Genomic DNA, 23,017 nt, shown 5'->3' with positions numbered 1-23,017 from the left:
TTTATTAATATTTTCCAAACAAAACCTTCCACAGGATAAAAACAGGAATGCATTAAAATAGCACCAATTCATCTTAATTTAAACTTTTCCCAAAGTCTAATTGGGAGGTTGACTTATTGAAAGAATTAGTCCCCGTAGGTTGAGTATTCATTCATATTTTCATATTTCTATATTGTCTAAATATGTCTTATAAATTTACATTTAAAATATTCATCTCATAATATTATTTATGCATTTGCAACTGCTGTGTAAATCCATTTATTCCTGCTCTGTGAGAATGCATCTTATTGCCACTTCAGATGCAGCTTCTGTGCCACCTTTACTGTATAAAGATGGCTTTAGTCCCCATAGGCTTAGTATTCATTGCAATGGGCATTAAATTTCTTAAACTTTCATCCTTCACAAAATGTATCTGCCAGTAGACTGTGGCTATCCGCTTTCCTACAGCAATCATAAAGCTGCACTCATGATTTGCGACAGGGCGGCAACGCCAGCATCAAATGTAGTTTTGAACTCCATGGGAAAAGCGGAGTGATAGTTAAGATTTGACGTGCTTCTGTGGTTATTAAAATGCGCCTTACATAGGCTGAAAACATTTAATTTCTATCACAAGTCCCATCTGAAATTGTTTTGTACATCAGATAATAGCGTTAAGAGGTCCTTTCTCCATCATTTTATCACTGACAGGGAAGCGCTGTTGTGGTGTGTCCGTAGGGTGGCCAGTCGTCCCGTTTTTCCCTTGCCAGTCCCGTATTTAAGCACTTTTTCCAAGTGTCCTGACTTATTCTGAAAAAAATCATGTTTTGTCCTGTATTTCCCCTACAATTTCTCTATCGCCTATGCGCAGGGTTGGGAGGGTTACTTTTTAAATGTATTCCACTACAGATTACAGAATACATGCTGTAATTTGTAATGTATTCCGTTAGATTACTCAATGTCAGTAATGTATTCTAAATACTTTGGATTACTTCTTCAGCACTGGTAGATTTTTTTCACTTGTTTTGACTATAAAAACTCTGCCAGTACAGTAAGACAAAATACACATGTTAAAAATACATTCTCTGAAAAACCTAAATATCTTATTGTTTCCAAAACAAGATAAATCTAGTTGATCTTGTTTTAAGGATTTTTAGATATTTTTTACAAGAAAACAATACAAACATTATTATCAAGAATATGATTTTGCCCTAATATCAAAGGTCTTACTAGAAAAAAAGAAATTATGATCCATCGTGAATTTGCTTGATTCAAAAATATGATCGTGCCTGGTAACGTGCATGTAAAATGGCTAGAAATAGCATTTTAGCTTAGCGTAAAGCTGACAATTTACACAAGGTTTATTTCTATTTCTTCTGCTCCAAACTTACTTCTCTGTCTGCTCATATGAATGTAACACATCATAAGAAAGTGTTTCACCGCTGTTCAAATGCACTTTGGATCGCATAATTTATATGTATAAGGGTCAATGACATGACAGAAGTTTTTTTGTGTCCATATGGTTTAGTTACATTTAAAAGGGTTAAAATGTGAAAATAAATGTACAAATTACTTGCATACATTCTTTTATTGAGGACCTAGTCTAAAAGTTCTGGTTTTAGTCAATGTTGAGAGAATATTTGGGGGATGATGGCAAAAATGTCAATGTGGTGTAACCGTAAAAACATTGTACCAAATAATTGAACTTACTTAAAAAAGGTGAAATTCTCAATAAAACACCCTATCAACTAGTTTGGCATAATCTTACATTAGAACTATTTAATAGTAAATAAAAGTAATGGAACACCATTGTTCTGATCCTGTCAGTCAAGTCAATTTCCTGAAGCGTCAAGTTGGTGTAACCACCATTCAAGGAGCCATTTTGTTATGTGCAAGAAGACCATGTGACAGGAAATGATCTCACAGAGAAAGACCCCTGATGACCCTAACTGCTGCATAAAAAGATTAGTAACTCTCTTTAAAATATTCGAGATAATTTGATATGTTTAGGGTATGGTCAGGTATGCTTGTGTCAAATGTCAAATGGTATGACCCCAGTAAAACATTGATCATTCATCATAATTTTAAAAATGAGTAGGCTATTTACTTATTACCAAGGCCATGTGGTTGTGTCCATGATAATGCCTGTCAAATTAGATTTTAAATTGAAATGTCAAATGGTGTAACCGGTTACACCATTTGACTCCTATTACAAGCCTGTCTGTTAGAGGCCAATTCTGACAAATATCAGTAGTTTATGATGCTGATTAAAGTTAAAGTAAATATTACACAATATTACACATCATTTACATAAATATTACATTAAGTAAATACTACTTTGACACCTCCTGTTGAACATGAACAGCAGCTTTAAAATACCTCAAACTCCAACAATTCAGTAATAGGAGAAACTTTACTCAAAGTTAAAAATGTACATCTATAAAATATAATAATTGAATTTCTGCAATTTCACAATTAATACAATATAATAGAGGGCAACTCCATGCAAAGGTCACCCTTACCATGGAAAAAACAAGTTTTGCGCACACAAATAGAACTGCGTGCAACAGCTTGGTGGGAAGAATGTCTTCACCTGACCTCCTATTCTATTAAGAGTCTGATGTGCTGCACATTATCTCTGAGCCAGAACCTTTGAACTCACGTCATTCAAAACTAACGATGGAGGACTGGAAACATTTCAAAGCACACACACACTGCCCCAATCACACATGATTCTCCCTCTCTCTCTCTCACACACACACACACAATTTTTGAAAACATGTTTTTACTCTGATTTGTTGTTGTCAGATGTTTTTCCTTCATTGAAATAAAATAAAACACCAAGTTTACTTCACCTTGTTGACTGTCATGCTTGATTTTCAGTGTCAATTTCTTCAACCAACAATGGCCTTTGACCGTAGAAGCAATATGATCAGGTGGTTTGAGTCAACTGGCGTAACCAGTATTTTTCATAAAAATATGATAATATACAGGAAACTTAATGTGGAATAAAAATGTATTCTATTGCAGTGTAATATGTTTATTTTTTATTTTTACATAATTTGTCAAAGATTATTTAGAAAACAGAGGTGCTTCAGCATACAGTTGTGCTCAAAGGTTTACATACCCTTGAATGTTTGGCCTTGTTACAGACACACTAGGTGACACATATAGGTTTAAATGGCAATTAAAGGTTAATTTCCCACACCTGTGGCTTTTTAAATTGCAATTAGTGTCTGAGTATAAATAGTCAATGAGTTTGTTAGCTCTCACGTGGCTGCACTGAGCAGGCTAGATACTAAGCCATGGGGAGCAGAAAAGAACTGTCAAAAGACCTACGTACAGTTACTTCTATTTTGTGTTTTAAATATGTAATCCCATTACATGTATTCCGTTACTCCCCAACCCTGCCTATGCGGCTTTCTCAGTCATGTGAGTATTCTAATCAAAGGTAGCCAAGGATACGGCTTGTAAAATCACACCGTGTTATTTGAAGTACATGATTGGATTAAACTATCCAATCACAATCCCCTATCAATAGATATCCAGTTAGTGAACTCTCGATAAACAGTCATGAAGACAATGTTTTCCATACGTCTTAATTTTGGACTGGACTGCTCTGCATTTTACGATAAACTCTTGAAAGACAAGCGCACACTGAGAAAAATTGCTGCCAGTGAAAAGTACAAGGTGACAACAGTTACAAATGTGAATGCACCCTCTACTTCGCATTGATCTGTACATCAATTTAATTTTTGCTGGGAGGGGGCTGTCCCGTTTTCCACAAGCAGGAATCTGGTCACCCTATGTATCCGTTACTGTAAGGACTCCAGGTGGACACATTACAAAGGTTCTGCCCTCCCAATCAGTGTTTATGCTGGTTTATGCTGTATTAACAGTAAATGCGTTAATTGCGATTAAGAAAAATTAACGTGAATCACATGCAATTAACGTGTTAATTCCGACAGCACTAGTTTGATCGTGTATTCCATGACGCTGGGTTGATAGCATTACGCACTCATGACGTCATCATTACGTGATGACGTAAAAGAACTGCTGAATCTTTTTTTTTTTTTACCGGTTCATTGAAACAAACCATTCGAAAGAACCTGTTTGCGGAAAATAATCTGACTTCCCATAACTAAGTCCATTTTAAAACATAAAGAGATACAGCCTAATAGAAAAGACCTATAATAGAATATTATGAAATAACCTGTTTAAAATGTTAGATAACAGATAAAAATGAGAAGAATTGCTGATGGGGCACCTTTTTACCCACATTTTCAAATATCTTTGGTATTTCTATTATTTTTGTTGCCGCTTTTCCCCCGAGCCCTGGCTAAGTTCTGACAGTGGTGTACAGTATGGTAAGCACATGTCTGTGTGGAGAAAATGCTCTAAGACAAAGGCCTTGTCCACACATATACAGAAAACTGTAAAATCTCAGTTTCACCTGTTCACATGCATCACAAAAAACTGCATTTTGAAAAGTATTAACTTTGAAAGGCGTTTCAGTGAACATTTTAATTTGTGTGGGCGTGGCCAAATTGGAATGACAGACATTTTTGATGTTATTTCTCTTTTTCAACTGGGCTTTTCTTGGTTTGGTAGAATCATGGGGTGTTTGTTCAAATTAAAACTATTAAACTATAAATAAGATCTTCATTCTCAACCCCATTCAAGTTGGAAGGAATTATTTGTGCCAAGCACTAAACAAATGTGGTACTTATAGGATTATAAGATTATGGAAAGTTTTACTGGAAAGTAAAAAAGCTGATCACCCCCCCCCCCACCCATAATAAAATTCATAGATAAGGATATTATATTTTCAGGTATGTTCAGATTAGAAGCTGCTGTACAGTACAATATGTTGCCTTGTCGAACTGAGCTAAAGTCAAAATGAAATTATTTTGGTTTTGTAAAAGAGGAGGGCTGCACTTAAAATAAATTCAGTGCTGTGTGACCACTTTCAAAAAAATGTCCTCGGTGTCTCTTCCAAAATTTAATACATGTTGTTTGTTTCATATCTTGTTCTCTTTGTTTTCAGCAGTGAGTGCTGATGTGGTGTACGTTGGCATTTTTGCACGTGTTATAATTTTTCATCAGAATCAGAAGTGAATCAGTTGAGCTTTGTCTCCTCACAGGGGCAACACACTGACTAGTATTCATCAGGCTACCAGCGGGGGAGTGTGTTACATTAAGCTCTAAACATCACTTTAAAATCCAGCTCCCCTGATTGCGACAAATTCCCTTCTTTTATTTGCATATTTCCTATTCTCCCTAGAAAGGGAAAGAGAGGGAGAGGAAAAGAAAGATATTTTAAAGAGCTCCTAATAAATCAGTCAGAATTTGCTTACAAGTTGATAGATAAATGCCATAGCAATTGCTGTATTTACAGTATTTGGAACAAATAGATTATATCTTGAACATTATTATATTTGTACGTACATTAACACATCACAGAGGAAAGTAAAAATTAAAAGTCAAATCAGAAATCTTTACAAAACCATAGATAAGTGTTATTTCAGAGTTTTATCACCATCACAGAAGGCTGTTTTTCTCATTTAAAATCTCACACTTGCAGCGAAGACATTATATAATGTCCTTCTGTCTCTTTTAAATGGGATCATTGTGCAGCAGAGAAAGTGGCAAAAATAATGAAAAGCCTTTAGGTTTTATGAACAATACCACCATATCAAGCAGCTTGCACATATTTTCCCCCCATTTACTTGTATACAGTATAGGTTAGCCTAGAGAGAGAGAGAGAGAGAGAGAGAGAGAGAGAGAGAGAGAGAGAGAGAGAGAGAGAGAGAGAGAGAGAGAGAGAGAGAGAGAGAGAGAGAGAGAGAGAGAGAGAGAGAGAGAGAGAGAGAGCTTTTAAACACACTTCTGTTGCTCAGCCTCAGAATTCAGTACTGTTTGAAAATTGGAGAGTTTAATTTGAGCCATCACATCCTTGAATTTGATTGTTTGGCTCTGGGTGACTTTACTTTGGGACCTTCCCTTTAGGGTGTGTGTGTGTGGGCAGGTTTAAGTGGTTTACCAGGACTTTTTTTTTTAGGTTACAAACTGGTAATTACAAGGGTATTATGCTATAAATGTGGTTTATGAAGACATTTCTAGTGTCCCCATAATTCAAATCGCTTAAAAAAAAAAAAAACACACACTTAATGTTTTATTGAAAATGTAAAAATGCAGAATGTTTTTTTGTTAGGGTTAGGTTTAGGGTTAGGGTTAGGGTTAGGGGATAGAATCTGTAGTTCGTACAGTATAAAAATCATTGTCTATGGAGAGTCGTCATAATGATAGCTGCACCAACATGTGTGTGTGTGTGTGTGTGTGTGTGTGTCAGTGGGTGGATGACTGAGTATATGAGTGTGTGTGGAGGTGAATGCTTTGTGAATAAAGGGAGGCAATTTAGTTGCCTGCAGCAGTTGTGTGGAGTCTGACCTAAACCTGGTGAATCACCAACCACACACACACACACACACACACACACACTCACATATAGGAAAACACATACGCACACACAAACATACATAATCAGTAATTGAATGATATTGTCAGGGGAATGTGTCCTGTGAGAGAGGTAGAGAGAGAGAGAGATTGAGTCACCTTCATTTACAACAATGTGAAACCAAGCTGTGTTTACAGCTACAAACAATTAATAGAAATCAAAACATCTCTTATAGAAAAATTTAAAAAGTCAACAACAAATAATCATTTTCATTAACTGTACATAACACTTTATTTATGCCCCAGATATTCACAAACATTGGTAAGCATCCCACCAACTTATAATATGCCTGTTCTACTCAAACACCGTGTCTACACCGGACGCAAGCAATGTCGAGTCACATCGCGCCACAACGGCTTGAGGCTGTCTACACTGGACACGTCGAAACGAACGTTCTAAAGCATTTATTTGTCTTGTTGGCAGGAGTAGCACAAGCGTGTGAGGTGAAAAATGGCCGTTTACTGTTGTCGCAGTGCTCGCATCTGTTGTAGACTGGGTGTCAGCCTTGATGCCACCAACCCCATAAACATAGACAATGGATTAAATGCACCAATGCTTTGTAAATTGTCAATTTAGCAGTTCCAGACAAGAAATCAGTCAAAAGCAAAACATTTTTGCAATTAGTATTTTGGCCCAAAATTAAACAACTGATAATAAAACTTCACCTAAAGATGAAAACCATTGGGTTACCAAATAAAAAAAGATTGTCCAATCATACACATTGCATAAAAAGATAAAAATGTATTCAATTACAGAACAAAAAGGACAACCCACCCATAATTTAGGATTGAGGTGCAACGTGTCTGTTCGTAGCTACAGTATCGCACCGTGCACAATCCTCCACTGGAGGTCACCTGTCCATTTGTCAATCAGATGGTTGTACAATGTCTGCCAGCAGGCTTTTGGGGGAGAGATTAAGTCCAAAAAATGTAATCCATCTAGATCAAGTTACTCCAGATATAAGGTGTGCATTGGTCACTCTAAGACAAATTACATACAGAGCTTTCTTCCCAGCAAACTCAAAATCATCCAGTTGTGGAGTTTTGAAGAGCAGTATGAGACTCTTCTCCTCCTGCCATTCCCTCACACCAGCAGTTACCTCCAGGGATGTATAATTGTAATCACACCCTGCTGTCAATTCATTTACACATTCTGGGTTGTCAACAAAAAGTCGATCCTTTAAATTCAGCTCTCCACGCACCTCATCAACAAGCTGTTTCTGTAGCCGAGTAGACCTCATCCCAGCTCTCTCACCCAAGACTTCTAAGCTAGTGCTCAGGAGTTTACTTAGTTTAGTACAGCCAGCAACCATGAACACAGATTAGCAGAACAAGTGTCTTGAAGGTAGAAAAGAATTTAGGAAAAATGGCTCCTCCAACAGCCAAAACCCGGCAGATATATCAGCTTATCTTGACACAGAAAATACTTTCCAAGTCTCCAGAAGAGATCTGTAAAAATGGGTCTGTCAAAACTGCAGACTACAAATCTGCTTCATACAGTTTCATTAAAAAATGTGTCTATTGAGTCCCTATATTGCCTGCTATTCTTAAAAGTGCAACTGTGGTACTGGACCAGGCAATCTCATTGTTGCACAGCAGTCTTACAAACAAAACGCTATGAGCCTGTACTTGATATCCACTAGGCTCTGCCCTCCTTCCTGGGGTAACAACCACTTCCACCGAGACAATTATGTTCTGTTGACAATTCACTTTTTCCAGTTCTCCCTAAATAAAGGGCAGTCTTTCCTAATGCCCAAGAAACTGAAATTGGTCGGCTTAGACCACCACCCACCTTAACCGTACAAGAAGCTCATATATTACAGCTGTATCCAGTTTATAAATCCTTTACCAAAACCAAATGCTGCAAGTAAATTAAAAAGGTATTTATGATCAACACGATCAAAAGCTATTCCTTATTCTAAAGGAATTAGACCAACCTCCACATTAAAAACTTTACAAATATCTAAAATATCATGTCCTAAAAACATTTAAGTGTAGATTCTTTTAGACTATTAGCAAGACAGTTAGATAAAATTTAATTTTCTGTCATCAATAAAGCAACAGGTCTCCAGTTCTTTAAGGGTATGTTCACACAGTCAGTGTTTGGGAATGACAACCACATTTACTTACATGTGTCAGTCTTGAAATGTCCTGTTCATACAACAGCTTGCGGTAGCAACTCAAACACTGACTGTATAAACAAGAAACCGAAGACACAACCAACCATGTAATGTCTCCCTTAATGGTGCACATGGAAAAAAAAATCCAAAATATTCTCAGGGGAATCTAAAAACACAAATACTTGTCTTCTGAAAGACATGTTTCAGAGACAGGTGTTCACAGCCCAGAGAAATCATTTTTGATCCACTGGGGAACTTACCGAACCATGCCAGTTCTCTAAAACATCATCAGAAATAAACATTGGAACATTTGATAGCTTTATGTTCAATGCTTTAAAGTCATGATGAGTAATTTGAGCAAAATTGTGAAGTATAACAAAGCCACTCTCAAACAATTAACAAGATTTTGCTCATTCATGAAAATCACTACAGCCTTATTCGTGCGAGAAATAGACACAATATTGTAATGTCCAACCTCCTCTCCAATAACAATGAGAATTTCCTCCACTGTGATGCCATCCTCCGGCACACACCTGAAGCCATTGTGCAAGAATAGAGACCATGTGAGATGACATCCTTCCACGCAACTTTTACAATAATACCACAATAAATCAATCCTTTACAAATCAGAACTTTCCAAACCATGCAATATGCAGGAAAAAGTAGAAAACATAAAATAGAAGTAAGGTGAACTCTCACAGCTCAGGTCTCGCCCAACACCACTCTCACCCAAACACTCCCAGTATGCAACACACACTCAGAGAGAAAGCGCATTGGAAATGTTAATGCAGGTTTCACCTGCCTGAGCAGAGAGCCACAGCCCCTCACCCAGCATCCATCAGAGGCTCTCAGAAGCAGTTTAGGAGTACAGAAAGAGAGAGGGAGAGTGAGAGAGAGACAGAGAGACAGAGAGAGAGAGAGAGAGAGAGAGAGAGAGAGAGAGAGAGAGAGGAGACATGTGGCCTCAGCTTGGGTGGGTGATTGATCACCTTCATGGAATTACACCATCTCCAATGCGAAGTCAGCCTGAGGATTAATGAGCTCCTCTCTCTCTCTTTCTCTCTGAGGCAGAGCTGTTTCCAGTGATTGAAACACAGCTATTGCAGTGTGTGTGTGTTCTCGGGTCAACTGCAGATAGAATGGACTGTGCTGTCATCATCTTCCTTTAATCACATTCAAAGTGCTCACCTGACCGTCACTGTGTGGAGTTAATTTACCTCCTGGCTGTCCATCACAGACTGAACATCATTTCAGTCATGACAATGCTCAGGAAGATTTAGCATATTAATGTGGGTATGACATACTGATAGGATATTGGTCTTGGCGGACTAGATCTGCTTGGCACATACACAGACATTCTGCATCAAGAATGTATGACATGCTGCTGCACAATTAGACATAAATATAATCCCCTTGTAGCAGACCTAGACCTGTGGAGCTGGGGCTGTGGAGGTTTTCAGAGAAAGCTCACAGCGTGAGAACTTAGTCATATCTGATATCTTTCCTCTGCCCACTAAATAAATTATTTTTATATATGCACTACAGTGTGTCTTCAGTATCACCACCTGATTTTAGGGTTCCCCCTCCTCCAAAATCCCAATTTAACCCCTGATTAGCACTATGTAAACCATCATGAGTTGGTGGTATTAGGAGTGACTTCTATTTTGTATACAAAAACAGAATGAACTCTTTTTATATTCACTCCCGTAAATAAATATGAATGTCACTTGAGGTGTGCTCATGGTGACAGTCTTTCAGAAAGCTATGCACTGTGTTTCAGTACTGTTAGTATTAATGTGCCAACAAAAGAATGTTTCATATATGAACTAATTTGCATAGTTGCTTTGTTACCCATTAGCTTTATGCATTCATTTAAATTTGAACAACGATAGCAATTAAATTTAACAAAAACAGCATCAGAGTTTGAGTAACTGGATGATTTTCTTCAGTGTTGTGTAAAAGCCTGCAGCAGAGCCTCAGGCTTCCACATTCTCACTACAGGGGCCTTCATGAGTTTGTGTGTATACCGGAATAAATCTCATTTCATTTGCTTTAGCATGTCATTGGCTATTGAGACATTCTCTGTGTCATATGTTATGGTGAATGTGTCAATTTATTTACGGTACTCATGCATCATTTTTGCAATCTGTTATATTGGATTATATGAGGCAGAGATCGTGAATAATGTATGGTTTATAGTGTGTCACAATGAAATAGATAGATGCTTCCTCTGACATCAGACAGAGCAGATTTACATTGGGATGAAAGTGTATAAAAACCATTTCATTTCCTGTGATGTTTTTGGACGGCCATTCCATTCTGATGATATCTGACAGCCTTTCTCTTTTTTTTGTCTCTCTTTGTCATGTAGGTGGTGGGCCCTCCAGCTGCTGGAGCATTCAGAGAGAGGCCAGCTAAACCCACAGCCTTCCGAAAGTTCTACGAGCGTGGAGACTTTCCCATCGCCCTGGAACATGACTCTAAAGGCAATCGCATCGCTTGGAAGGTATAGAAAGACTTCTACTGCTCTTATAGTGTATACTATACTTCTAACCTATTTTTAATATACTTGCCCCTATAATGTATGTCATGTAAATAACAAACTCTAGTTGGGCACTGGACATTCTTTCAGAGGAAGCTATGATGTGGACCAGACTTTATGCCTATAAGCAGAGTTCTGGCTCTAAAAATTAAATTATTATTATTATTATAATTTTTTTTTTTGTATAGTACAAGTACGCTATTAGGTAAACCACAACTACAAGCTGCATCATGTGGTACAAATACATTGAGCAACTGCAGTGGGGACAGTAAGGACCATTACATTCCTAAAAATGCTCATTGTACCTCTGTTGTCTTTACAGTACATACTATACCTTATTGGGCTCACTGTACCTCTACTGTTCTGAAAGTGCAAACTATCCACAGTTTTCTTGACCAACCACTGGGTGCCACCATGATGATTCTCTTTGTCGCTGGACTGTTTTTCCAATGATTTTTTTTTTAAAAATGACCAAAACGAGCAATCAGACAGAGAACAATCATTTTAAGTGTTAGTTGGAGTAAAAAAATTAGTTCAGGCTCAACTTTTGCAGTTCATAGCTGTCAAAACACCTCAAAGTAGTTGAAAATATCAAGTTAATTAACATCAGACAATAGCTTCATGTTACCTACTCCTTATACTTTGACGGTTGAGGCACTGTCAAAAGACGGTGAAGGTCACCGTGACTCAGTAAGTATCGGCACTCTGAAGCCACATGCCTTATTATATATATACAATATATACTTATTATATATACATTTAATATGCTAAACATCAAAATATTTGTTAAGAACTGAAAACCAGAAAATTAAAACAGGCTTCTGGTATTAATCTTCCATGTTCAGCAAAAAGGTGGATATCATATAGGACTTACTGTACATCTACTGTCCTTATAGTACATACTCTCTCTACTGTCCGTACAGTGCATATTATACCTCTGCTGTCCTTGTAGTGCTCATTGTACTTCTACTGTCCATACAGTGAATACTATGTCAACTGTCTTAATGGTAAATGCTATACTCATACTGTCCTTCCAGTGCATGCTATACCTCTAATGTCCTTGTAGTAAATACTATACCTTTGTAATGGATGGTTGCTGAGATGAGACAGGAGACATAGGATCTATGTGCAGGCTTTAATAAAAATGATGACAGCGAAACAATAAACGGGAACTCAAAACAACAACAAACAAGAACTGACAAAGAAGGAACTAAACTAGAGGGTATTTATACATACAAGGCCTAATGAGGGAATGGAAAACAGGTGAGAACAGTAAGGAACAGATGGAAGTGATGAGGGCAGTGCATACTGGGTAACATAGTCCAGGGGAAACACTTCAAAATGAGAGTCCTAGGAAACACAAGGGAGACAGACTGTGACAACTTTTACTGCCCTTTTAGTGCATACTATATCTCTACGGATCTTATAGTGTTCATTGTACATCTACTGTCCTGATAGTGCATATAGTACCACACCTCTACAGTCCTCCCAGTGCGTACTGTAACTCTACTGCAGTTTCTGTAAATACTATCCCTATATTGACATTAATGGGCTATAAAGAGCAGTCTTGCCCTCAGATCAAGGATTTTGCATTAAACAGACAGTCTGGTTTTGGTCTGTTGCTCTGTTATCACAGTTATCAGTGAAATAATGCAAATGAGGAAAATATTTCTAGAAGCAGCCAACACTTTAAACCAAGCCAGTTGCTTAAGGCCAAGTCCACACTAAGTTCCCCTTCTGTCACTCACTCGACGTTGTGTCGATGTAGTGACACTAGGGGTCGATCTTGAGAGCCCAAGACACCTTCAGATCTTTGAGAAAAGGCCAATGAGAATTGGCAAGTAGAATTTGCATGCCACTTCCCCCGACATACGGGTATAAAAGGGAGGCTAGAATGCGGATTCATTCAGATTTTTCTTCGGAGCCGAGCGGTTGTATTTCAGCGAGCTGAATACTACTACTGATCCATTCACCTCTTCAGAAGCGTGTGCTGTTGGATATACGGTGCATTCCAGAGTTTATTTCCTCTAAAGAGTATATTTCCTCTATTAGAGCAGGCACAGTGACGATGAATGTCTTTTTAAAGACGCGTCTTTTTAAAGATGTCTTTCCGTCTCTGTGCAGTTCCTGGATGCGGTCGTTACCTCTCGTCCTCTGATGGTCACGATCACTGCCTCGTGTGCCTGGGCCAAAATCACGTTGAGGAAACGTTCGTGGGTGGTTCATGTTCTCATCGCGGCTCTCCTTCTTTCGAGGGAAAGCCACTTCAGCTGTCCCCCCCGCTGGTCCTTCTACCTACGGGTACGAGGCCGCCCTGGTTGACGCTGAAGGCTGTTCTGGGGCTTCAATGGGTACCGTTCCGCCAGTTAAACTGCCACGGGTCCCCCACTCCCCGGTACACTTGTTTGCGCCCTTCCAGTTCCGGGATGAGACAGGCAGCTCACCTCAGTGCCAGCCTAATGTCTCTTTCGGAGCTCGTGAGCCGGATGAGATGTTGATCGCTGCATCGGAGAGCACCTTGGTGATGTCGGACGCCGAGGACTCGACTGGGCTGCCGCCTTCGGGTGTGACAGCCCAGTCTGAGGCCAACGCGGAGCTGACCACCATGCTTGCCCAGGCCGTTGCGAGTGTTGGGCTTGAGTGGAACCCTCCACCCGCCTCTGAGCACTCGCGGCTTGACGACTGGTTTCTGGGTTCGGCGCACCTCTCGCGGCCATGCCCTCCTCCAGACGCGATCGTGGAGCGCACCTTTTGCTGCTCGAACCCGATCCTTCAGTTCGTCCGCTCTCACTACCCTCGACGGTGGGGCGGCCGAGGGTTATGCCGCGATACCCCAGGTGGATAAGGTGATCACGGCACACTTGTGCCCGCTCAGCGCCACCACCTGGCAGAGTCGCCCGGCACTCCCTTCCCGACCCTGTAGGACAACGTCATCTCTGGTGACTAAAGCCTACAGCGCCGCCGGTCTGGCTGCCTCCGCCCTGCACGCCATGGTCCTCTTACAGGTCCATCAGGCCACGGCTTTGAAAGAGCTACACGAGGGTAGTTCTGATCCCGGTGTGCTACAAGAGCTGCGCTCGGCAACCGATCTCGCCCTCCATGCAACTAAGGTCACAGCGTGCACACTCGGGCTTGTGGTCCAGGAGCACCACCTGTGGCTGAACCTGGTCGAGATGAGGGATGCGGATGAGGTGTGGTTCCTTAACGTGCCCATCTCCCAGGTCGGCCTCTTTGGCGACACCGTCGAGGACTTCGCCCAGCAGATCTCAGACTGAGGCCATTCACCACATCTTGCCCCGATGCGGCTCAAGAGTGCACACCCCATCTGTTCGCCGAGGGCGTCCCCCTGCGGCGACACAAACTCAACTGGCTCCGCCCAAACCCAGCCCTCGGCCCCGGCATAAAGCCCCCCGCAGGAGAGGGACACCCCCTGCTTCTCAAAGACCCCCAGGAGGGCTCCCAACGCCCCTGAGACGGGACACCCGATGATCGAGATGTCTGCGGGAACTCCGGAGCTGGTAGCCAGACCACTTCATCCCCCAGTGGAAGAAAATCTTTTGTCCCCTTTTTCTTTTCTGTTTGCTGTTGATCCACATTGTCAAAAAAAGAGCAGTTTCCTCCTTGGGTCACATCGCCAGTGATCACGGTCGCCGTCCCCATGGCAACACATCGCCTGTGTTGGCACATCAACTGCCTCGAGTTGCTGGCAGTACAGCTCACCCTGCGGAGGCTATTGCAGTTGATCCAGGGCAAGCACGTGTTGGTTCGGATGGACAACACGACGACAGTGGCTTATATAAACCGCCAAGGTGGTTTACGCTCTCGTCGCATGTCGCATGTCGCAACTCACCCGTTACCTCCTCCTCTGAAGTCAGCGGTGACTCAGTTCGCTGCAGGCCACTCATATCCCTGGCAAACTCAACGCCACAGCAGATGCTCTGTCACGGCAGGTGACACTCAGGGGAGTGTGGAGACTCCACCCCCAGGTGGTCCAGTTGATTTGGAGTCGATTCAGCAAGGCACAGGTAGACCTGTTTGCCTCCCGGGAATCCTCCCACTGCCCACTCTGGAATGCCCTGATGGGAGCTCCCCTTGGTACAGACGCGCTGACTCACAGCTGGCCCCGGGGGCTGCGCAAATATACGTTCCCCCCAGTGAGCCTACTTGCACAGGTTCTGTGCAAGGTCAGGGAGGACGAGGAGCAGGTCATTCTCGTGGCTCTGTATTGGCCCACCCAGACCTGGTTCTCGGACCTCACGCCCCTCGCGACAACACCTCCCTGGAAAATTCCCCTGAGGAAGGACCTACTTTCTCAGGGTCAGGGCACCCTCTGGCACCCACGTCCAGACCTCTGGAATCTCCATGTCTGGCCCTGGATGGGACGCGGAAGACCTAACTGGTCTTAGGCCCATTCGAGCCCCTAGAGTCAGTCAAGTTAAAGGCCGTCTCATTGAAGACCGCCCTCCTGACCGCGCTCACTTCCATCAAGAGGGTGGGGGACCTGCAAGCGTTCTCTGTCAGTGAAGAGTGCCTAGAGTTCGGTCTGGAAGACTCTCACATGATCCTGAGACCCTGACCGGGCTATGTGCCCAAGGTTCCCACGACCCCTTTTAGGGATCAGGTGGTGAGCCTGCAAGCGCTGCCCCTGGAGGAGGCAGAACCAGCCTTATTGTTGCTGTGTCCAGTGCATGCTTTGCGCATCTACTTGGATCGCACGCAGAGCTTTAGACGCTCTGAGCAGCTCTTTGTCTGATTTAGCGGACAGCGGAAACGGAGCGCTGTCTCCAAACAGAGGCTTGCCCACTAGATCGTGGACGCCCTTGATTTGGCCTACCACACCCAGTCCATGCCCGCCCCCTTGCAGGTTCGAGCACACTCCACAAGGAGTGTGGCATCCTCGTGGGCACTGGCCAAAGGCACCTCTCTATTAGACATCTGTAGAGCAGCGGGCTGGGCAACACCCAATACCTTCGTGAGATTTTACAATCTCCGGGTTGAGCCAGTTTCATCTCATGTCCTTTCAGGTACGAACAGGTAAGTTTCATTATGCGGGGCAGCTGGCCGGGTGTACCGCTTGTGTATAGCGCCTTTCCCCTCCACGTGGTGAAGCCGTGTGCTCTTCTCTCCCATGCGTGTTCACGACCTTTGAACCCTGGATGTCCTTCCACCTAGCCCTCTGGCTCACGAATTCAGTGGAGGAATTCATAGTCAGACCCAGTACGTGTGCTAACGTGCCCTGTACTGGGATAAGTGCTCCACAGGTCTCGGTTACCCCGGTAACCTGCTGTGATGTATCTTCCGCGGTATGGTCTCCCTTTTTCGGTAGACCCAAGTCTCCCTTGGCAGAGCCCTCTCTGCCCCGGTCACTGCGTTTGTAGAGCTCCTCTCCTATGAAGGGCAGGACCTACCGCCGTGCCTCTTCCATGTGCGGCCTTAGGCCCATATGACATATTCACCACTTTTTTACCCTCCTCTTCAGGGCAGGGTGTGGCCACTGTGGGGTCTTTTCCCCCTGAAAGAATAGGAATGGAAAAGAATGCCTTCCCCGGTGCGTTTTATGAGCATTTAAAGGCCTCAGCCCAATTTAATTTTCTGTGGAGAGAAAAACTTAGAGAGAAAAGGCCGTGGCTGGCACGGCCTTCTCCCATACTAGATACGTCTTCTTACCCTCCTCAGGGTTGTTGGGAATTACATGACGTTTTGGGGCATCTGGGGAGGCTACATGCAGTCCGAGTGCATCTGTTCCTATGCTCACAGTAGCTTGCCTACACCTGCATCGGCAGTTCACGTAACACAGTTCAGTCATTGTGGTATTTCATATAGGGACCCCTAGTGTCACTACATCGACACAACGTCGAGTGAGTGACAGAAGGGGAACGTCTCGGTTACTGTCGTAACCTCCGTTCCCTGATGGAGGGAATGAGACGTTGTGTCCCTCTTGCCACAGGCTGAACTACACCGCTGTAATGGCCGGGACCTTGTCTCGGCTCCTCAGTGCAAAAACCTGAATGAATCCGCATTCCAGCCTCCCTTTTATACCCGTATGTCGGGGGGAGTGGCATGCAAATTCTTCTAACTAATTCTCATTAGCCTTTTCTCAAAGATCTGAAGGTGTCTCGGGCTCTCAAGATCGACCTCTAGTGTCACTCCATCGACACAACGTCTAGTTCCCTCCATCAGGGAATGGAGGTTACGACAGTAACCGAGACGTTTTTGTTTAAAAACGCATTAATATTGCTACATGTTAGCTTTCCATCCACACTGAAACTGTTTTTGTCCAGCGAAAACTGAGATTTCGAGAATGTTCTTCCAATTGGATAAATTCGAAAATGGTGACGTATTTGTGGTCATGTGACACAGTCATGTGTTGATTCAACCCAAAACAATCAAGATGGTGACCCATGTTGCTGTGACGTTGTTGTGCCTGTTATCCACTTTGAAAGCGTTGTTAAAGATAAATGTTACTTTGTACAACTTTCACATTGCATTCCTTCAAAGGCAATGGGAAGTTTACTTGGAATTGGAGGAACACAAGTACAATTGCATTTCATGCTGTACATGGAAATGACTCAGGGCCATCCTTCTGACGTTTTTTTCCCTGCATACGCAGTAAGGGGATTTAAGCATTTTCAGACGTTTCAGTGTGGACGAGCAACTTCTGGAAAATGTTTAAAAATGGAAGTGTAGACTGAGAGCATTTAGAAAATTGAAATGCCAGTTTCAAATTTATCCAGTTTAATGTGGACATAGTCTAAGATTTGGTTGTTTTTTGGTCGTGTTAGGAGTGCTTCTAAAACATGAACCATGAAATTAACTATCTGACACCATTCATAGATCTGAATTGAGAGTGTGTTTGTGCGTGAGAGAGAGAGTAATGCTGGGGTCACACTAGCAGACTCTGAACAACTTGATTTGGGTGGGGGGGTGTCACACTTAAGTGACTCTTGTTGCTGATTTTGTGATAGCAACAGCGATAATTTCAAGCAAGCTGGATGCATTTTTTTCAGTTCTTCAAGCCATTAACTCAACAGGGAGTCCCGACGGTCAAGTGATTAACATCTCCCTCTGAGAGACGCTAATGCATGCTCCGCTCTGCCTGGCCGGTGATTATGTTAATGAAGCTAACAACTGAAAATCATTGGGAAAATCGGCTAGTAAGATGCCGCCTTAAAATGCTTTGAACAATTTTGATCAATCAGAGCAATGCTTACTGTCCCCACTGTACTGCAGTTGCTCAATGTATTTGTCCCACATGATACAACTTGTAGTTGTGGTTTACTTAATAGCGTAATGGTACGACTTTATTTGTGCCTGCAGGTTAGACATGGTGTTTATTTCATGAAGGTCTGCAGCAGCACTATTTGCTGTGTGTGAACTAATTCAGTGGCATCAGAATTTCTCGCACAAACAGCCCATGACAAACACAACTTACTAGAAACACACTCTCTCCCTCTCTTTTTTCCCCTGTACCTTCCTCTCTCACTCTCTCCCCCTCGCTCTCTCCTTTCAAACCTTTTTTCCAGGTTGAAAACTATAAAAGCCTCAGCATGAATTATTAAAAGCAAATTTCGAAATGAATTTACATATGCTTTTGAAAAAAGAATGTCTCTTTTTCTTTGTGTTGTTATGAAATTGCTGGGAGCAGACAGGAAGTGGTGTATGAAATTGTAGCTGTCATATCTAATGCATCTGTAATGCTTATTGATTTTCCTCTGCATACCACTGTTGATTTGATTCTTCTTTTCACACACAATATTTACACCCTTTCGCACTGTAAATATAATATGTGTATGCTTGTGTGTGTATGTGTGTGTGTAAAATCATGCCCACATAAACCTCTGCAATATCTTACCTGGTACCAGGTCACCTAGAGGTCATCCTCGGGCTGAGAGCATTTGTGTAAGTGTGTGATTGTGTGAGTGAATGTGGTTTTGGTACATGCCAGTATGTTGTGTGTATATGTGTGTGTATATGAAAGGCTGGTTGATTACTTGAAGTGTGTGGGCATAGCTGTGTTAGTACAGAGAAACCCTTGGGGCAAAAGTTCAAGATGAGGTCACAGGATCAATCTGGCTGAAAGAGAGGAGAGAAATAGAGAGAAAAACACTAACCAGTTCACAGCACTACTTTACACAGGCATTAGAATCAATAAAATCATCAAATAATCTGAAAAAATAAATAAATAAAAATGATATATATACACCGATCAGCACAACATTAAAACCACCTGCCTAACATTGTGTAGGTCCCCCTCATGCCACCAAAACAGCGCCAACCCGCATCTCAGAATAGTACTCTGAGATGCTATTCTTCTCACCACAGTTGTACAGAGTGGTTATCTGAGTTACCGTAGACTTTGTCAGTTTGAACCAGTCTAGCCATCCTCTGTTGACCTCTCTCATCAACAAGGCGTTTCCATTTGCAGAACTGCCCCTCACTGGATGTTTTTTTGTTGTTTTTGGCACCATTCGGATTAAATTCTAGAGACTGTTGTGCATGAAAATCCCAGGAGATCAGCAGTTACAGAAATACTCAAACCAGCCCGTGTAACAAATGGTTGCTGAGATGAGACAGGAGACATAGGATCTATGTGCGGGCTTTAATAAAAATGATGACAGTCTAACAACAACAAACATAAACTGACAAAGGAATGCAAAACTAGAAGATATATATACAAACAAAAGCTAATGAGGGAATGGAAAACAGGTGAGAACAATCAGGAACAGATGGCAGTGATGAGGGTAGTGCATGATGGGAAACCTAGACTGGGGTAAATACTTCAAAATAAGAGTCCTAGGAAACATGAGGGAGACAGACTGTGACATAACCCCCCCTTTAAAGGGCGACTCCTGGCACCCCAAAGATGGCTGAGGAGGGCAGGAAGATACTGGTGAGGAAGGGGATCCAGAAGATGACGAGGTGGCCAGGGAGGAGACCCCAGGATAAGGATTGGGTTCGGAGGTCTGGGAGGTGGCCTCAGGGCCAGGACTGGGTCAGGAGGCTTGGGAGGACTGGATCAGGAGGCCTGGAAGGTGGCCACAGAGTGGGGACAGGGTCAGGAGGCCTGGGAGGCGGCCACAGGTGGCCACAGGGCCGAGACTATGTCAGCAGGCCTGGAGGGCAGCCACAGGGCCGGGACTGGGTCAGGAGGCCTGGGGGGCGGCCACAGGGCCGTCAGGAGGCCTGGGAGGGGGCCACAGGGCGGGGACTGGACGACTGGGGAACGACCTCCGTGGTTCTGAGCATGGGCAGAGACTGGGGAACGACCTCCTTGATCGTGAGCACGGGCAGAGACTGGGGAATGACCTCCGTGGTCGTGAGCACGGACAGAGACTGGGGAATGACCTCTGTGGTTGTGAGCATGGGCAGAGACTGGGGAACGACCTCCGTGGTCGTGAGCAGTGGCAGAGACTGGGGAATGACTTCCGTGGTCGTGAGCACAGGCAGAGACTGGGGAGAAGGTGTCCTTTTCCTTCTCCTCCTTTTCCAGACAGTTAGGAGCGTAGTTACGGGAGCGGGCGAGGCCACAGGCATTGGCTCTGAGACGGTTGAGGTTACAGGCATGAGTGCTGGCTCATTGGCCATGGCAGGCGTGGGCGCTGGTTCGTTGGCCGTGGCAGGCGTGGTTGCTGGCTCGTTGGCCGTGGCAGGCTTGGGCGCTGGCTCATTGGCCATGGAAGGCTTGGGCGCTGGCTCATTGGCCGTGGCAGGCTTGGACGAAGGAGCCATGGAAGGCTTGGAGCAAGGATACGTGGATGCAGGTTTTGGCCCAGGGTTCCCGCCATAATCCATTGCGAAAGGGGAACTGCAAAGTTTCAGAGCCTTCTCAACATATTCACCGAGCTTCTAGTGAGGATCAGCCGGAGGCATCAGTTCCTTCAGTGCACTCTTCAGACTGGTCTGGAAGAAAACCACCAGACAGCGGTCTGGATAGTGCACTAAATTTGCTAGTTCTAAGAACTCACGGGCGTGATCCTCAACTGGACGGTCCCCTTGCTTGAGAAGCAGGATAAGGACAGCTGCTAGATCCATGTTTAGTCAGTTCTTCTGTAACGAATGGTTGCTGAGATGAGACAGGAGACGTAGGATCTATGTGCAGGCTTTAATAAAAATGATGACTGTCAAACAACTAACGGGAACTCAAAACAACAACAAACAAGAACTGACAAAGGAATGCAAAACTAGATGGTATATATACAAACAAAAGCTAATGAGGGAATGGAAAACAGGTGAGAACAATCAGGAACAGATGGCAGTGATGAGGGCAGTGCATGATGGGAAACGTAGTCCAGGGGAAACACTTCAAAATAAGAGTCCTAGGAAACATGAGGGAGACAGACTGTGACAGCCCATCTGGCACCAACAATCATCCATGTGATTATCTAATCAGCCAATTGGCAGCAGTGCAGTGCATAAAATCAAGCAGATACAGGCCAGGAGCTTCAGTTAATGTTCACATCAACCATCAGACTGGGGAAAAATATGATCTCAGTGATTTGCACCGTGGCATGATTGTTGGTGCCAGATGGGCTGGTTTGAGTATTTCTGTAACTGCTGATCTCCTGGGATTTTCACGCACAATAGTCATTAGAGTTTACTCAGAATGGTGCTAAAAACAAAAAAACATCCATTGAGGGGCAGTTCTGTGGACTGAAATACATTGTTGATGAGAGAGGTTAACAGGAGAATGGCCAGACTGGTTCGAACTGACAAAGTATACTGTAACTCAGATAACTGCTCTGTACAATTGTGGTGAGAAGAATAGCATCTCAGAATGTTATTCTGCGACGCGGGTTGGTACTGTTTTGGCTGCACGAGGGGGACCTACACGATATTAGACAGGTGGTTTTAATGTTGTGGCTGATTGGTGTATATTCCCTTTTGGGGAATGGAATAATGGAACCAAAATGCAAAGTTAATCACAATTCTATCACAACATAAAAAACAAACCATGAATTAGAAGTGTATCTGTCAGGGATACAAAGCGGCAACTGATCCTCAAGTGAGCAGTCTAGAGAAAGACCCCTGCTGAATCCGATATATCGGTCTGTCTCTTTAGGAGACACTGCTGATTTTGTTTTGCCGTTGAATTTAGTCATGCTGGTTTAATCGAGAGGATAATGTGGTATCAGACTGACATGATGCAGATATAATTCACACCAAGAGATTGTCAAAGATGGTCATGTATCCTGACATTCACATCAAAATATTTTAACATCTGTATCCTCTCCTCTCCTCTCCTCTCCTCTCCTCTCCTCTGCTGAGTGTGGTTACCCCCCTCTCTGTGCAACAGGGAGCAGCAGTGCATTCCTACAGGCGTGATAATGTGTTTTCGTCTCTCCTCTCCTCCTGTCTCTCTATCTCTTTTTCTCCTTCAAGGTAAACATGGTCCCATACCTTCAGAAGAAGTTGTTCTCATGCTGGTAGTTGCTGTGTGCGTCCAAATCTCTAAACACTAACATTGAAACTTTTGATCATATGTGAGCAGGTGTGTGTGTGTGTGTGTGTGTGTGTTCAGAGGTGTGTGTGTTCAGGAGAGGATGTGTGTGCATGTGTATGTGTGGATATATGAGAACAGACCAGGGTTCCCGCGGATCCTTAAAAAGTTTTAAAATGTCTTAAATAAATTTTTCCAAAATTTAAGGTCATAAAAAGTCTTAAATATCTAAAATGATACAACGAAAGTCTTAATTATCATTTAAAGAGGTCTTAAATTTGTGAGCGGAAAGACAGGAATCCTGATATGACCTAATGTTGTCATGGTCCTGTCACTCTGTCAGTCTGGGTTTTTGTCTGGTAAGGTTAGGTTAGTCTGTCTTGTGTTTCATTGTCTCTCTTTGTGTGAGCATGTGGTTTCGGTAGT

General features: G+C 42.9%; 1 protein-coding gene across 1 annotated transcript in view; it reads left to right on the top strand.

Moving 5' to 3' along the window:
- LOC127455111 (parkin coregulated gene protein) overlaps nucleotides 1-23,017 on the top strand; it is a 196,492-nt gene that overhangs the window by 40,963 nt on the left and 132,512 nt on the right. Inside the window, exon 2 of the mRNA XM_051722711.1 lies at nucleotides 10,984-11,118. Coding sequence (XP_051578671.1) covers nucleotides 10,984-11,118 — 135 coding nt within the window. The remainder of the gene's footprint in view (nucleotides 1-10,983; nucleotides 11,119-23,017) is intronic.

This window comes from Myxocyprinus asiaticus, chromosome 17 (genome assembly GCF_019703515.2).
Source record: "Myxocyprinus asiaticus isolate MX2 ecotype Aquarium Trade chromosome 17, UBuf_Myxa_2, whole genome shotgun sequence".
Taxonomy (NCBI): domain Eukaryota; kingdom Metazoa; phylum Chordata; class Actinopteri; order Cypriniformes; family Catostomidae; genus Myxocyprinus; species Myxocyprinus asiaticus.
The sequence above is the reverse complement of the archived record's forward strand: the minus strand, read 5'-3'. Positions and strand labels throughout refer to the sequence as shown.